This window comes from Mytilus californianus, unplaced genomic scaffold (assembly GCF_021869535.1).
Source record: "Mytilus californianus isolate M0D057914Y unplaced genomic scaffold, xbMytCali1.0.p SCAF_11, whole genome shotgun sequence".
In the NCBI taxonomy this organism is placed as follows: Eukaryota; Metazoa; Mollusca; class Bivalvia; order Mytilida; family Mytilidae; genus Mytilus; species Mytilus californianus.
Window position 1 is genome coordinate 21,781,606 of NW_026262593.1, and position 16,571 is coordinate 21,798,176.

The 16,571-nt window shown below is 32.9% G+C and overlaps 2 protein-coding genes across 2 annotated transcripts; both read left to right on the forward strand.

The window, feature by feature from the left end:
* The first annotated feature begins 2,708 nt into the window (after positions 1 to 2,708).
* Positions 2,709 to 7,736, forward strand: LOC127719730 (uncharacterized). Its single transcript, XM_052225969.1, has 3 exons — positions 2,709 to 2,877; positions 5,604 to 5,862; positions 7,362 to 7,736. The coding sequence occupies exons 1-3, from the start codon at positions 2,778 to 2,780 to the stop codon at positions 7,609 to 7,611; spliced, it is 609 nt and encodes a 202-aa protein (XP_052081929.1). The 5' UTR covers positions 2,709 to 2,777; the 3' UTR covers positions 7,612 to 7,736.
* Positions 7,737 to 10,024: 2,288 nt separating this feature from the next.
* LOC127720831 (uncharacterized) lies at positions 10,025 to 16,560 on the forward strand. The gene is made up of 5 exons (XM_052227579.1): positions 10,025 to 10,047; positions 10,278 to 10,441; positions 11,110 to 11,286; positions 14,410 to 14,662; positions 16,389 to 16,560. The coding sequence occupies exons 1-5, from the start codon at positions 10,025 to 10,027 to the stop codon at positions 16,558 to 16,560; spliced, it is 789 nt and encodes a 262-aa protein (XP_052083539.1).
* Positions 16,561 to 16,571: the final 11 nt, after the last annotated feature.

The following is a 16,571-nucleotide window of genomic DNA, read 5'->3' on the forward strand; positions in this document are numbered from 1 at the left end:
CTGTTAAAAAAAAATCTTATCATGAGGCCTTTGATATTACCAGCTACAAATAACATTGCATTTGTTCTTATCAAAAGAAGACCAATTGGTAATTTTAAACAATGCAAACAACATTTTAGTATACTTTCTTTGATATTCTTTTACTTTTATAAGAAAAAAACAATCATAAACTATAAAAAGTACAAAAATCCAAGGGCAGTGAATAACTTCCATTACAATAAAGAAATGATTGCATTCTCTATCAGAATATGAGAATATGAAGTTATACATATATGTATAATGCGTGAAAAGTAATTGATATATATTTTTAGCTCACCTGGCTCGAAGGACCAAGTGAGCTTTTCTCATCACTTGGCGTCCGTCGTCGTCGTTAGCTTTTACAAAATCTTCTCCTCTGAAACCACTGGACCAAATTTAACCAAACTTGGCCACAATCATCATTAGGGTATCTAGTTTAAAAAATATGTCCGATGACTACGCCAACCAACCAAAATGGCTGTCATGGGTAAAAATAGAACATAGAGGTAAAATGTAGATTTTGGCTTATATCTCTGAAACCAAGGCATTTAGTGTAAATCTGACATCGGGTAAAACTGATTAGCTGGTCAAGATCTATCTGCCCTGAAATTTTCAGATAAATCTGACAATCCGTTGTTGGGTTGCTGCCCCTGAATTGGTAATTTTAAGGAAATTTTGCAGTTTACTGTTATTATCTTGAATATTATAATAGATAGAGATAAACTGTAAACAGCAATAATGTTCAGCAAAGTAAGATTTACAAATAAGTATAACATGATCAAAATTGTCAGTCGACCCCTTTAGGAGTTATTGCCCTTTATAGTCAATTTTTAACAATTTTTTGTAAATTTTTGTAATCTTGTACAAAAATCTTCTTTTCTGAAACTACTGAGACAAATTTAACAATACTTGGCCATAATCATTATTAGGGTATCTAGTTTAAAAAATTTGTCCGATGACCCCGCCTTCCAACCATCTTGGCTGACATGGTTAAAAATAGAACATAGGGGTAAAATGCAGTTTTTGGTTTATATCTCTGAAACTAAAGCATTTAGAGCAAATCTGACAGGTGGAAAAAATGTTCATCAGATTAAGATATATCTGCCCTGAAATTTTCAGATGAATCAGATGAAGATGATGGGTTGCTGCCCCTGAGTTAGTAATTTTACAGAAATTTTGCAGATTTTTGTTATCTTAGATATCATTATAATATCTAATATTTAATACTATTAACTATGATTTTAACCTTATTTTACATGATTTCCAAAGCATCAGTAAATACAGGTGAGCGACACAGGCTCTTGAGAGCCTCTAGTTTAGTGTTATTGCTACAAGTTGATTACAAATTAACAAATAAAGGTGTCTTCGTAGAGGTCTGCTTTATCGAATGTAAATACTGTGGAGTTCGTTTTACATAAGAATTTTAATTAAATACGTATCTGTCCGATCGGTGCATATAATTACTTTACTGATCGAATGCTGACTGTTGTCACGGTAACTCTCACATAGCTTATTTGACGTATCTGATGAATTCTATGGGTCATCGATCACAGATCAGTCATCGATCATTCACCAATCAGTCAAGTTCATGCACGTCAAACAGTAACACCTAAGGTTACAAGTGCTGTATAAAGCTTTATATTTCAGAAAGTGGAAGACCTGGCTGCTTCATACCTTGTATGAAGATGCCTTATGTTATGAAGTTTCCATCTGTGATATGTTCATTGTCCTTGGCCTCATTTTCATGTTTAGAAACTGCTAGAAAAAAATGTTTATTTTTTTTTTCATCTGAAATACTTATTAAAGTAATAGAATAACTATATATGATATATGGGATCCTTGTTCATCAGACAGGGTTCAGCTGACTTTGACCTTATTTCATGGATGAAGGATTAAGTTTAAGCTTTCTTGGTAAAGTCCATATCTCAAATGCTATAAGCTATAGGTCAACTTTATTAGTTGTTTGAAGTGATTGTGAGGTGAACATTCTTCTGAGTGTGTTAATTGGACAATGGAAAGTTTATTGTGGTTTGGTATATTTTTCAAATACTATCAGCAATATATGGCCTCTTTATTATTTTAATTTATTTGTTATTGTTTTTTGCAGTCTTGCAATTTTCTTATTTATTAATATAATATAGTGCACAGGTAGATATGTGTATTTAGACTTTTTCTCATATTTTTCATAAACAATTTAAATATGTTATTATAATTTTTTGCATTTTTTCACTTTTGAATATAAAAAAAAAGAGACTTGAAAAAACACTGTATTCTCATTTATTTTCTGAATAGGTACAAAATAACAGATTTGGTTGGTGAAATGGTCTATCTTGTTGATATGAAGGTCAAGATTTGTTTCAACGACCCTACACCATGTGACCTCCAAGATACAATAGTAGTGAATACCAAATTACCAAAGATGGTGTGTCCATGGTTTAGTGGATATCCAAATCCTAGTAAGCTACAACTGTTTTTATTGCATCCTGAATATGTTTGAAAAATTGACAATGTTTAAGATTTCTGAATCCAAACATTATCTGAATCTATTCATTGATTTTAGAAAGTGATTATATTAATTCATGAATCTGAAAATAGATTGGTATTATTTATGATATCAGATTAGATACTTTCAGGTTATTGCATAAGAAGAAGTAGTACAAATGTACCTTTCTCTTCCAGATTGGTCACTTAAAGAGTGGTATTTAGACAATTCTTTTACACCAGGATCTAACCTTGATTCCTCTGCAGTTTCTTCCCTGATGGAGGCAACAGAAATAGGAGAATATCTACTCAGTCCTATGGTTTTGAGAGATGACCCTATTGGAACATATGCTGCAGCCTATCTTGGTTGGAGTTCAGGTAGATGTTTAAAAAACTTAATTTTGAAAAGGAGAAGATATTATAAGCCACTTTTTTCACTCCCTTGAATTTAAAAACAAAAAGTATTACAAACTAATTGAATAATATCCTTCAGATGTACTTATACATCCCATTTTTATTTTATTGCCTTATGGTAAATTTTTGTTTTTTGTCTTTCATTTTAGTAATGTGCTTTGTCTATTTGCATTTTTGTGTTTCTTTGTTATCTAAATGTCTGCTTTTATAGTGATTAAGATTATAACACAATGTTGACTGCTGTACCCCAATTTTTGACTTTTTACCTATTATGTCTGTTTGTTTTGTCCACACATTGTGGTCAATATAATGGAATTTAACGCGACTGTCATACAAGGAAGAGGTTTAGCTAGCTATAAAACCAGGTTTAATCCCTCATTTTCTACATAAAAAAAAAGCAAAAGTGACCAGGAACTACTGTTAATATAAAATGCATTTCTTTAGAACAATGAGGCCACACCAAACAAATTTCTAGTTCTTCGGACACTTTCTGTAAAAAAGGGTAGCGAGAGCGAAATGTTTTTACTTGTTTTTTTTTCTCGAATTTTCATTTTTTGCAGGCGAAGGTATTTTTTGCTAGCGAGTGATATTATTTTTGAAATATTAAAAAAATAAAATCTATGAATAGCATTTTATGCAAGCCAGCGATATTGTTTTTTAAATATAAAAAAAATAAGATTTACACAGTTTTTGTGCTTCATGTTTTTTTACATCTCATTATCCTATAGCTATTTCTTATATTACCATACTTTGCTTCTTAGTATGTTCTCAGACACCCTGTTGAATCTTTTCACAACATTTCTAGTACAAAAATGGCCAAATAGAAGCAAAGTGTAGACAAATTTGTATAGTCTGCTCAAATAAAGATCCAGCTGAATATTTAATAGTACAACAGCATTGAACAGGTACACATCCATGTTTGATGACAGTTTACATTGATGCATTATGAAAATAAGGAGAGGTAGTTTAATAGCAAATGAAACAACTATGCACCCAAGTTCAAATGAAATTGATATTTACAATTTATATAGGCAACCATACAGCCTTCAACAATGAGAAATCCCAGTGAAATTTTGACCGCCACAGGAAAAAGAGGGCACATTGTACATTGGACAGGAACAGAAATTCAGCCTTGCAAAAGGCCACTTCTAACCACTGAAAAAGTTGTAGCAAGGATTTTTAATGCACAAAGAGTGTGGCACTTTCCTTACACGAGGCATCAGATTTTACGTCCCATATCTTACTGGACGTGGCTGTGCACTTAAACATCCTGCACAGCCATATGAATGCCCTACTCTAGCGAGGGGTTTACTTCCAATGGTTACCATATTTCTATTCCCCAAGCACCCTAGGGGAAAGAAGAATTTGATAGCAACTGATCAGATCTTTATGTATTTGAGGATTATGTTCTGTGTTGAACGCCTTACATGTACTGCGTACTTTACTGGTTACAAACCTCAAAACATTTGGTCACTGGTGCCAGTGGTGGAAGTTTGTCTCATTGACAATCATACAAATTCTTATTTTTTATAACATAGTGTCAAATGTTGAGTTGGGTTAATGTGTTAAATTCAATGACCACAAACACTTTCTTGTCAAATTTATAACTTTGTAATGATACTAGCAAATTTAATAAAGTTTCAAGGGAAAAAAACTATTATAAAAAATTAAAAAAAAGATAGTAGAAAATATAATAGTATCATCTCGATTCCATTTTAGTGCATGTACGGAATTCTCTCTTCATGCATGTTATATTGCCATAATTCAAATCTTCCAATTCGAAGGCGCTGGTGCTTTGTGCCAAATTGTTGCTTTGCAGGGATCCCTTTGATTTTAAACATATCGTTAACGAATTATCCAAATCACTTTCCATTGTTGTGTTTGTTAGTAAGGACGTAGCCTGCGTTACCACTGTAACTACACATATTCCACTCATGTCTACGTTTTAGAATATTTATCATAATAAATTTATCCATAATAAGAATACAAAAAACGTTGTGAATGTTAGATCTAGATCGTTTAAGATGTCAATTTCTGTGTCTGTATTACGTTACTTTAAAGCGCACAACTGATTAAAATTTTGGTTATATAAATTTAGAACTAGACCCGCGCGGCTCGATGCTGGACGCAGGTTTTAAAAAAAGTACTTTTTTCTTGTCAACCTTTCACAACACATGGGAAACCTGACAATCGAGGTATTAATTTGGTGTGGCCTAAATGCAATTTAAAAAAAAGATTTTTACAGTGTAGTGTATTACTTTTGGGACATATTAGGTAAAAATAATAGAAGCGTCTACCAGCTCCAACTCAACATACGGACTTTTTTGTGTTGAGGGTTGTTTTAGAAAAAAGTACCAGTGGATGTTTGATTGTAGGTGTTATTTTTTTTCTATGGGTTGTTGCTGACATCTATGGATTCTGGTTTGTAGTTGAAATTGAATTCTATAAATTGGTGTTGTTTGCAAATATTGCACAATCTAGATGGAAGGAGATGTAAAAAACCTACTCAAGAAGTTTATTGTGATAGAGGAAATTTTGCATATTACATCTATTGAAGTAAGCCAGTTAATGTCTTTTCAGTATTTATATTTGGAACATGTTTTGCTGATGATTTTTAGAAATAATTTATACATGTAACATTCTCACATTAAACCATCAATGTTCAAGTACAACATACATTATGCTTCCAGACTGTTCTGAGGCCCCTGTAACTCTCCTTCGAATGGACCAGTCTGTAATATCCTGTAATCTAGAGAGCACCTGTCGTGGTTTGAGTTGTGCATTAGACGTACCATTCATTGGTAAAACATTTGAATTCTATATGAGACTAGAGCAGTGTGACTACATGTTGAAAGTTGGAATTGAACGTCAACAATATGAAAGAACACTTAAAGGATATCAATGGGGAGAATGGACACATGTTGACCTAAATGGAGTTTTGAAAATGAGGTCATATATATTAAAAGTTTTAAACCATTAATTTTAGGGTTTTTAAACGGACATATTAGAATTAGTTTAAATTTGCAGAATGAGGTTATTTTAACCATAAAAGATATGTATTTCATTGAGCAAATTGATTGTTAATATTGACCATCAAAATAAGCACCTGACAAATAAATGCACTAATTGTGTAAATTGTGAAAGATATGATAAGAAAACTTTCAAGAAACAATTTGAGTAAGCATGATACAATCTAATATATGTAACCTTCTTGTCATTGTAATTTATATGTAAAATTAAGTGGATAAGTAGTATAGTACTAAAGATTGTAGGAGTTGAAATTTGAAATATGTAGCTAATTTTGTTTGGTTTTTGTCGAGCCTGCGACTTTTGTCGCTGAAAGCTCGACACAGGGATAGTGATCCGGCGGCGGCGGCGGTGTTAGCTAACTTCTTAAAAGCTTTATATTTTAGAAGGTGGAAGATCTGGATGCTTCATACTTTGTATATGGATGCCTCATGTTACGAAGTTTCCGTCAGTCACATGTCCAATGTCCTTGACCTCATTTTCATGGTTCAGTGACTACTTGAAAAAAAAGTTAAGATTTTTTGTAATGTTAAATTCTCTCTTATTATGAGTAATAGGATAACTAAATTCGGTATGTGCGTACCTTGCAAGGTCCTAATGCCCGTCAGACAGTTTTCACTTGACCTCGACCTCATTTCATGGATCAGTGAACAAGGTTAAGTTTTGGTGGTCAAGTCCATATCTCAGATACTATAAGAAATAGGTCTAGTATATTCGGTGTATGGAAGGACTGTAAGGTGTACATGTCCAACTGGCAGGTGTCATCTGACCTTGACCTCATTTTCATGGTTCAGTGGTTATAGTTAAGTTTTTGTGTTTTGGTCTGTTTTTCTTATACTGTATGCAATAGGTCTACTATATTTGGTGTATGGAATGATTGTAAGGTGTACATGTATAGCTGGCAGGTGTCATCTGACTTTGACCTCATTTTCATGGTTCAGTGGTCAAAGTTAAGTTTTTGAGTTTTGGTCTTTTTTCTAATACTATATGCAATAGTTCAACTATATTTGGTGTATGGAAATATTTTATGATCTATATGTCAGTCACGCAGGTTTTATTTGACCTTGACCTCATTTTCAAGGTTCATTGTTCAGTGTTAAGTTTTTGTGTTTTGGTCTGTTTTTCTTAAACTATAAGCAATAGGTCAACTATATTTTTTGTATGGAAGAATTGTTAGCTGTACATGCCTGCCTAGCATGGTTCATCTGACCTTGACCTCATTTTCATGGTTCATTGGTCAATGTTTAGTTTACTTGATTAATGTTAAGTTTATGTGACAGTTGTAATAAAGCTTTATATTTAGGACTATCAACCTAATATCAATGATTAGTAAAGAAGGCGAGACATTCCAGCGTGTGCACTCTTGTTATGGCTTTATTTTTAGATTTTTTTAATGAATCAGGTTTATTATATTTTGTCAGTTTTGTTCTCCATGACTTGTATGCTGAGCCTGCATTCCTGATTTCTATGAAACTGAGTTTATGTTGGGAAGCTAACCAACCATGTGAAACTGTTTACAATATCTTTGATAAAGTCAGACTACCAAAGAAAGTTTGTAACTGGGACAAGAAGTTCCTACAAAATGGTAGGTGCTCAGGAAAGTGGGTAGGAAATAAAATAAAAAGAGAATGTTATGTCAGTAAATTGGAAAAGGAAAGAAAAAAGAATTAAAAGTCTTCATGCCAGTCTCACAAATTTTTCTATAAACTGAAATGATTTCAAAGTCACTGACATTGATGGGAATAAGTGATTGATGTCTTCCCATATATGTTATACATGTTTATGTGTCTCGGCATTACTAAAATTTAACAAAATAAAATTCACTTTACATAGGAATGAGACAAAATTTGAGAGAATTAATTAAAATCATGTGTAATTTTGCACCTCAATATTTAATTTGATTATCAGACTTGCTTTTTGTCTTTCCCAAAATAATAAAAAAAAACATATTCAATTTATATATTTCAGGAAGTTTGTCAATGCAAAATATTCTTCAGTTTACATACTGTAAATTCAGAAATTATTCCGAAAAATGCGACAGGGTTATAATCGCAATAATTTAAACTCACATTTTGTAATTTTTTATTTGAATTAAAAAGGATTTTTCTCAATATCGCTAAATTTTAGCCTAACATGACAAAATCGCAAAATTAAATGAACGCAATAATTTCTGAATTTACAGTAATATAAATGTAACAGAATTACACCACATCGTTTGCAGTTGTACGCCTGTATATTCATATTCTGTTCAGATTGTGTTTATGCTGTCAGACTTAGAGCATTAAGTTGTTGTGCAACTAATTATGTTAAACATCTGCAATTAACTTAAATTGTGTTTATGCATGTCCAATACAATGCATATCTGTCATACTCTTTCTTCCTCTCATATGGGGAAGTTTGTCAACATAGGGTCTCCCAAAGTTTACATAATAATGGAATGAAACATATATAATTTCTCCACTTCATGTGTATTCAAGGATCTCATGTGAATTTTAAAATGGGATTGGACATTTGTAGGCCTCACTCACTGAGGGGGTATTGGGGCTACTAAGGCCCCATTGAAGTTCAGGGGCAGCATTCTGTATTTTTTCTCTGTCCAAAAATGAATTGATTGATATTTGAGAGACGAAAGACATTTCCTGAGTTCATTTTTAGCTCTCCTGGCTCGAAGGTCCAAGTGAGATTTTCTCATCACTTGTTTCAATAATTTGGATAACATGAAAATTTCAAGAAGCTGGATTCATATGACTTTAAACAATTACCTTATAATTCAACAAAGAAAACATGTTTGGTTTAGAAAAAAAGGATATAAAATTAAAGGATAAGGAATATATATCCAAGTTGGATAACTGGACACAAGAATATTTTATTTTAAGCTTATGATAGTTTCTATAATTGACTTTTAATTAGAATATCATTTTCTTGCAGACTTTTCACTAAATAAATATATGACTGACAAAGGTATTTCTACATTGGATGATCATCATGTGTCAGATATTCTTGGCTTGACTGGTATCTCACAGTACATGAAGAAGAACCCATGTAGTAGGACTGCAGCTCCTTACACTGGGGCTGATGGAAACAACTGGAAAGATGGTGAGAGATAGTACATAATACATTATATGAGTCTTGTTGAATGCTTTTAAGTAATGTCACATACAAAATTGAAAAACCTCAGGAATTTTTCATACAATAGAACAACACAACCAAAGAAAAAATGATTTAGCAGAAAAAAGGAAAATTGTCTGTAAAAAACCTGGAAATATTTTCCTTTTCAATCAGGGAGAAACTTTTTTCTGCTCTTGGATCTATTGGAAATGATAGCATATGTAAATTTAGAAGATATATTTTAATCAATATTTATGGAAATGATAGAATATACCCTAAGTTGTTGAGGTGTGAAATGTTTATTTTAGACTGTAGGGAGCCTATACGTTCTCTAGTACCTTTGGGTATAATACCACATGTCATGTTGTCTCATCATGTACAGATGTTGATTGTTGTTAATTTTTAGATTGTGCTAATCCTGTCGGTTCTCTATTACCTTTGGGTAGTTATACCACATGTCACCTTGACTCATCGTGTACAGCCGTGGATTGTTGTGTGGATTCTACAAGCCTTGGACTGACCTTCAATGGATATGTTAAACTGGATCCATGTAACTACAAAATATACATAGGACTGGAGGGTATTGATTTAGACTATACACTCATCGACTTTAGCTTTGGTACAGTGCAACATTATGCCATGAATGAAGTTTTTAATTTGGAGTAAGTATTGGAAATGGTAGTTGGTCATAAGCTTTTTCTTTTTTACTTTACCAGACATAATGAGTAAATTTGAGTAATGAATCATTTAGTTTAGATCAACAGTGCTATACCTGAATCATTTAATACTTTTGTGGTACATGTATTTTAAAGAAAAAACAAATTATCTGAAATTAAGACCTTTTTTGATGTCAAAGTTTTATCATATATTTATCTTGTGAACATCCAATCCATATCATATTTATTTGTAATTTCGTTTTTGTGGCAGATTATCTGACAGCAAATAAAGTATATGTAGTTACTATGAATATTTTAAAATGTCGAGAATCAGGAGAGGATGGTGAAATGTGAACCAATGAAAGCAATCTTTACCCTCAGTTCTCACAAGAGTTTTGATTTTTTTTTTAATTTCAGTTTTGTGGTAGATGATCTAACAGCAGATAAAGTATATGCTACTTCTATGAATATATCAGCATGTCTAAAATCAGGAGGGCCGTGTGAAGTGTTTACTAATGAAAACAATCTCTACCCTCAGTGCTCAGAAGAGCTTTGATTTTTTTCTAATTTCAGTTTTGTGGTAGATGATCTAACAGCAGATAAAGTATATGCTGTTTCTATGAATATATCAGTATGTCTAGAATCAGGAGGGGCGTGTGAAGTGTTTACCAATGTATTCCAGGATCACAGGTTACCAAAAGCTGAATGTGATTATAATTCACAGTTTGTCATTCCTGGTAAGTAAATCTGATCAACTTTCATACATACTGTCCTTGGAAAATAAAATGCAATAGGAATACGCTCGTTAACGGGACGTTTTATGCTATACTGTATTTGTCCTCCTTATTTGTCCAGACTGATTAAATCTATTAAGATAACTTTCCTTTAGTTTTTTTTTTAAATTTCTGATTTGTCGTTGAGGAGTTATGAAACTTTTTACTTAAGGGACAAGCGTATCATGTGCTCATGGCCCTGTCCTTTATTATCCTATAATCAATCTTTATACTATACAAATACATGTTTACAGATATTATGAAGCAATAAAAATTCTGTTGCGAGAGACTGATTATATTGAAATTTCTGTTTACTTCACTGTTCAAAATGCCATAATATGGGATTCGCATTCTGTTTTAAAGTCTTGTTGATTTTTTCGATGATTGGGAAATTGATAAAAAAGAATGAGTTCAATATTGATTTGGTGAGCCTCGTTTTTCTCTGTTTCTTGAGCTTGTCAATTAAATTTTATATTTAACTACAATGTACACATATTATTTCTATCTTTACTAATTCGGATTTGCAGTTAGCATAAAAATGTCTTTTATTGCTACACAGAAAACATTTCAGTTTTAACACTATTCAAATGTTGTGAGAAAAACTTTGCTAGAAATATTGAATTATTTTCCAGAGTTTAGTCTGAGTGAATACTTAGACGAGAAGAGCATACCTAACAGCACAGTACCCCTAGATGTTAACACTATTGCCCAATTACTGCATGATACAGCTCTCGCCCAATACATGATGGACAACGTTTGTGATCAGACTGTTATACCATATTATCCAAATGATAAAGGATGGAACAGAGGTAAGAATAATCCCAAGATTATCACATGATCGTCATGTGACCAAATATATCGTACTATTTCAATGATAAAGGATGGAACAGAGGTGAGCAAACTCTCATTTGTTATCACATCATGTAGGTACATGAAAACTTATCTAAGCTTTGAGTTTGTCTACAGTTTTCAACCTAGATCCTTCAAACTTCACAGAAAGATTGCATATTCAAGTTGTTCGCCTGTTATTATGGATTCTAATGCAATTTTATCTAACACCTTTTTTAGCTCACCTGGCCTAAAGGGCCAAGTGAGCTTTTCTCATCACTTGGCGTCCGTCGTCCTGCATCCTGCGTCAGTCGTGCATAAACTTTTACAAAAATCTTCTTCTCTGAAACTACTGGGCCAAATTTGACCAAACTTGGCCACAATCATTATTGGGGTATCTAGTTTAAAAAATATGTCCGGTGACCCGGCCAACCAACCAAGATGGCCGCCATGGCTAAAAATAGAACATAGGGGTAAAATGTAGATTTTGGCTTATATCTCTGAAACCAAAGCATTTAGAGCAAATCTGACATGAGGTAAAATTGTTTATCAGGTCAAGATCTATCTGCCCTGAAATTTCCAGATGAATCTGACAACCTGTTGTTGGGTTGCTGCCCCTGAATTGGTAATTTTAAGGAAATTTTGCCATTTTTGGTTATTATCTTGAATATTATTATAGATAGAGATAAACTGTAAACAGCAATAATGTTCAGCAAAGTAAGATCTACAAATAAGTCAACTTGACCAAAATGGTCAGTTGACCCCTTAAGGAGTTATTGCCCTTTATAGTCAATTTTTAACCCTTTTTCGTAAATTTTTGTAATCTTTAACAAAAATTTTCTCCTCTGAAACTACCAAGACAAATTTAACCAAACTTGTCCACAATCATCATTAGGGTATCTTGTTTAAAAAATGTGTCCGATGACCCAGCCTGTGAACCAAGATGGCCGACATGGCTAGACAACAGTACATAGGGAAAAAGGCAGTTTTTGGCTCATATCTCTGAAAAAGCATTAAGAGCAAATCTGACAAGGATAAAATTGTTCATTAGGTCAAGATATCTATCTGCCCTGAAATTTTCAGACCAATCAGGCAACAAGTTGTTGGGTTGCTGCCCCTGAATTGGTAATTTTAAGAAAATTTTGCAGCTTTTGGTTATTATCTTGAATATTATTATAGATAGAGATAAACTGTAAACAGCAATAATGTACAGCAAAGTAAGATCTACAAATAAGTCAACATGACCAAAATTGTCAATTGACCCCTTAAGGAGTTATTGCCCTTTATAGTCAATTTTTTACAATTTTCATAAATTTTGTAAATTTTTGTAAAATTTTACAAAATATTTTCCACTGTTACTACTGGGCCAAGTTCATTATAGATAGAGATAATTGTAAGCAGCAAGAATGTTGAGTAAAGTAAGATCTACAAACACATCACCATCACCAAAACACAACTTTGTTTAATATGCACATAGACCAAGGTGAGCGACACAGGCTCTTTAGAGCCTCTAGTTTTATTGGCTAAAAGTTACATCCAATCGGCAGTAGGCATATTGTAACCAAGGAGGGACCTGCCATTTTGGAATGATTGGATCAACAAATGTTTGATTACTATAATATTATCAAAAGAAAACAATACCTACCTCAAAAACCATGTTTTAATGTGATTTTATCCAATTTTGAATAAAAAAAGTAACATACCGGAAATAGCCTTCAGTTTGTAAGTTCTCATTTGTATGACATAACAAAAAGCCTTGACATCAATGCACCAACATTATTAATGAAGTTCCCCAGAATTGTTTTTACATTTTGTACATTTTTTCAAGCTCCAACCTTTTATTTCTTTTTGTAATGCATTTGAATAAGAATAGCAGTATTGTAGTTAAACAGTTGCCCCTGTCAAATTTGATTTGATGGTTGCAAATATCTGTTTTACTGCCTATACAGCGCGTAGCCTCTAAAACTGTATTTGTGAACATCAAATTGCCAATTGACAATGGCAAATTTTCATTTACAGAACTTTTTTAGATTTTTTTCAAAATTTTCAAGCAAAATAAGCAAGAGACATCACCTATATTCTGTAATTAGTTATACCCCACGCAAATTTTTTGCGAAGGGTATAATATTTTTGACCCGTCCGTCCGTTTGCCTGTCCGTCCGTCAATCTGTCAGTCCTGTTTCTTGTCATCGCAACTCCTCTCAAACCACACAACAGAATTTCATGAAACCTTTTTAGATAATAAGGACATACTATGCAGATCGACAGGAAAAACCGATTCAATTTTTTTTCTAGGAATTACGCCCCTTTGAACTTATTTGCCTCAACATACTACTGCAACAGTTTGTCATCACAACTCCTCTGAAACCACACAACAGAATTTCATGAAACATTTTTAGATAATAAGGACATACTATGCAGATCGACAGGAAAAACCGATTCAATTTTTTTTCTAGGAATTACGCCCCTTTGAACTTATTTGCCTCAACATACTACTGCAACAGTTTGTCATCACAACTCCTCTGAAACCACACAACAGAATTTCATGAAACATTTTTAGATAATAAGGACATACTATGTAGATGTGCACATCGACAGGAAATTACGATTCAATTTTTTTTCTAGCAGTTATGCCCCTTTGAACTTATTTGCTTCAATATACTACTGCAACAGTTTGTCATCGCAACTCCTCTGAAACCACACAACAGAATTTCATGAAACCTTTTTAAATAATAAGGACATACTATGCAGATGTGCATATCGACAGGAAATTACGATTCAATTTTTTTTCTAGGAGTTATGCCCCTTTGAACTTAGTTGCTTCAATATACTACTGCAACAGTTTGTCATCGCAACACCTCCGAAAGCACACAACAGAATTTCATGAAACTTTGTAGATAATAAGGACATACTACGTAGATGTGCATATCGACAGGAAATTATGATTCAATTTTATTTTCTTATACAATTTTTTTTTTCTTACTGTTATTTAATTTCTTAAGTGACAATGTGGGGACGTGGGGTATGTGATCGCGCTCACTAAGGTTCTTTAATTTTAATCGTTTTAGATATTAGAAATTAATTTCTGTTTTTTCTATCTTCAGCTTGTGAAGAATATGTCGAATTACCAGTGCTGCAATCTGGTACCATCTGTCATTTGTACAGTTCTTGTACTGGTGTCACCTGTTGTAGCAGCTTCCCAAGGATCAATAGGAATGTTAACACACAGTTGAGACTGGATCCCTGTAAACGTCAAATGACCATTGGTATAGAGAAGTTGGAAATTACCATCAGCTTGTTTGGATATACATATGGGGAAGTTGTAAAAGTAAAATTACATGGAGTGATTGGTCTTGAGTAAGTACTTATAGTACAGGATTTTATAGTAGTTTGGATTGGATAACTTTTAGGTTTTTGATGTGGTTACAAAAATTGTCTGAAGTTGTGGGCATGAGTTAGAAAGGCCAATAAGCTAATTTTTTTTCTCACTTTTCTTTAAAATTTCATTGTCTTTGCCAATGTTAGGCTGGCAGATTATTTTGAGTCCTGATTGAATCTTCAAGGCATCTCAACAACATTATAGTCTTACTTTATTGGTAGAGATGTTTTTTGTTTCACACATGTTAGGCAAAGCCAAGCACAAATGTTTGGTTAGCTTTGATTGTTGACAACCTGTGTGTTATCCCTTGTGCAACACATTGTTGAGGGACAAAGACATATCTGGCATCCACCTGTCCGTCTGTCTGGTCTTGTTGGCGCTCTCACATATACAATTCTTTCTATCAGCATTGTCTTTGACATTTCAGGGCATGTAAACAATTTTTATAACAGTTATGCCCATTGGACACATTGATTATATAGAAAAATGCATAGTAAGCGCTCTCACATGTACAATTCTTGCCCAATTTTATAAGATTTATGTCATATTTATATCAGCAATGTCTTGGACAAGTTCGAAAATTAGTGCCAATCAATTATTTTTAAAAGCCCCTTGGAAACATTAATTTTTGGGGAAATTGCATTGAAGTGCTCGAATGGGTACAATTGTTTTGAGTTTTTTTTTATCAAATTTGTTTCTAAAGTCTATATCAGCAATGTCTTGGATGATTTCTAAAGATCTATGTCATGAAATATTATAAAATAGTTATGTCTCTTAAAAGTATTAATTTTATCTGAAATTGCATTGCATTTGCTCTCAAGCTAATTTTTCTAAGATATTTATAAAGAAAATTAGGATTTTTTTTAGTTTTTGCCAATGGACAGATAAAATATGTGTAAAGATGGGGACATTTGGACTATGTTCTTTTATTGATTTTAGAGTCTTCAGGAAGATTTCTTTTTGTTGTATTAGGTTTTGTATTCAGTTGTGCGTTAATGGCCAATGTGCTTTTAGTAGCATCTTTTTTATTGTTGTTCGGAGAAAGACCACACAAATTCCATCAATGGTCAAAATCATATCCAGAATACATTTTTGGTTAAAAAAACACTCTGCTCAAGTACAATAGATAGCTCTGGTTCTTCTACTAATTTTGTATCAGAAAAATCAGGGGTTTTGGTCATTATGTTTCATGTCGACTGGTACTTGGTTCTTTTCAATTTAATCCATGAATACCTTATATAAAAATTCCTACATTTAGGTGGTGGTTGTCAATAGCAAAGGAGGGTTTAAGTCCAGGGTATTGCTGCCTAATGAATGGCCTTAAAATTCATTGAAAGCTCCCTTTAATGGAAAAGCCCTTATGATACTTATACATTCAGGCTAGCTAATAATTTTACTTTTAAAGCTAAAGTTTTTACTTAATTGAAAAAAAAGTACAGTAAAGCTTTGTCACACCCACAACATGGCAAAAAAAATAATAAAGATGGTTTGTCAAAGAGCAAAGGCAGCCTACCAGAATTTGAAAGTGAACTAATCTTACTGGAAGTGGTACCATATTTAGCATGTTCTTCTTAGTTCTTGTCTAATACAAATGATGACAAAGAGCACAGAAGAAAATGTAGAATATCAGTTTTTGTCACCAATGAAATGTACAAATGATATTTCCTGTGCGTAAAGGTTTCAAAATTTTGTTCTTGGTTTCAGATTCAAGATTGAAAACCTTGAGGTAGAAAGATTGTTTATGGTGAACCTAGAGATAACTATATGTATGGAAACAAATGGAACATGTGAAACAACTATCCCTGTCTTGATAAATACAGCCCTACCAAAGGCACCATGTGAATGGAAGAATGATTATGTTCAAGCAGGTAAATAACTGCCCCTATC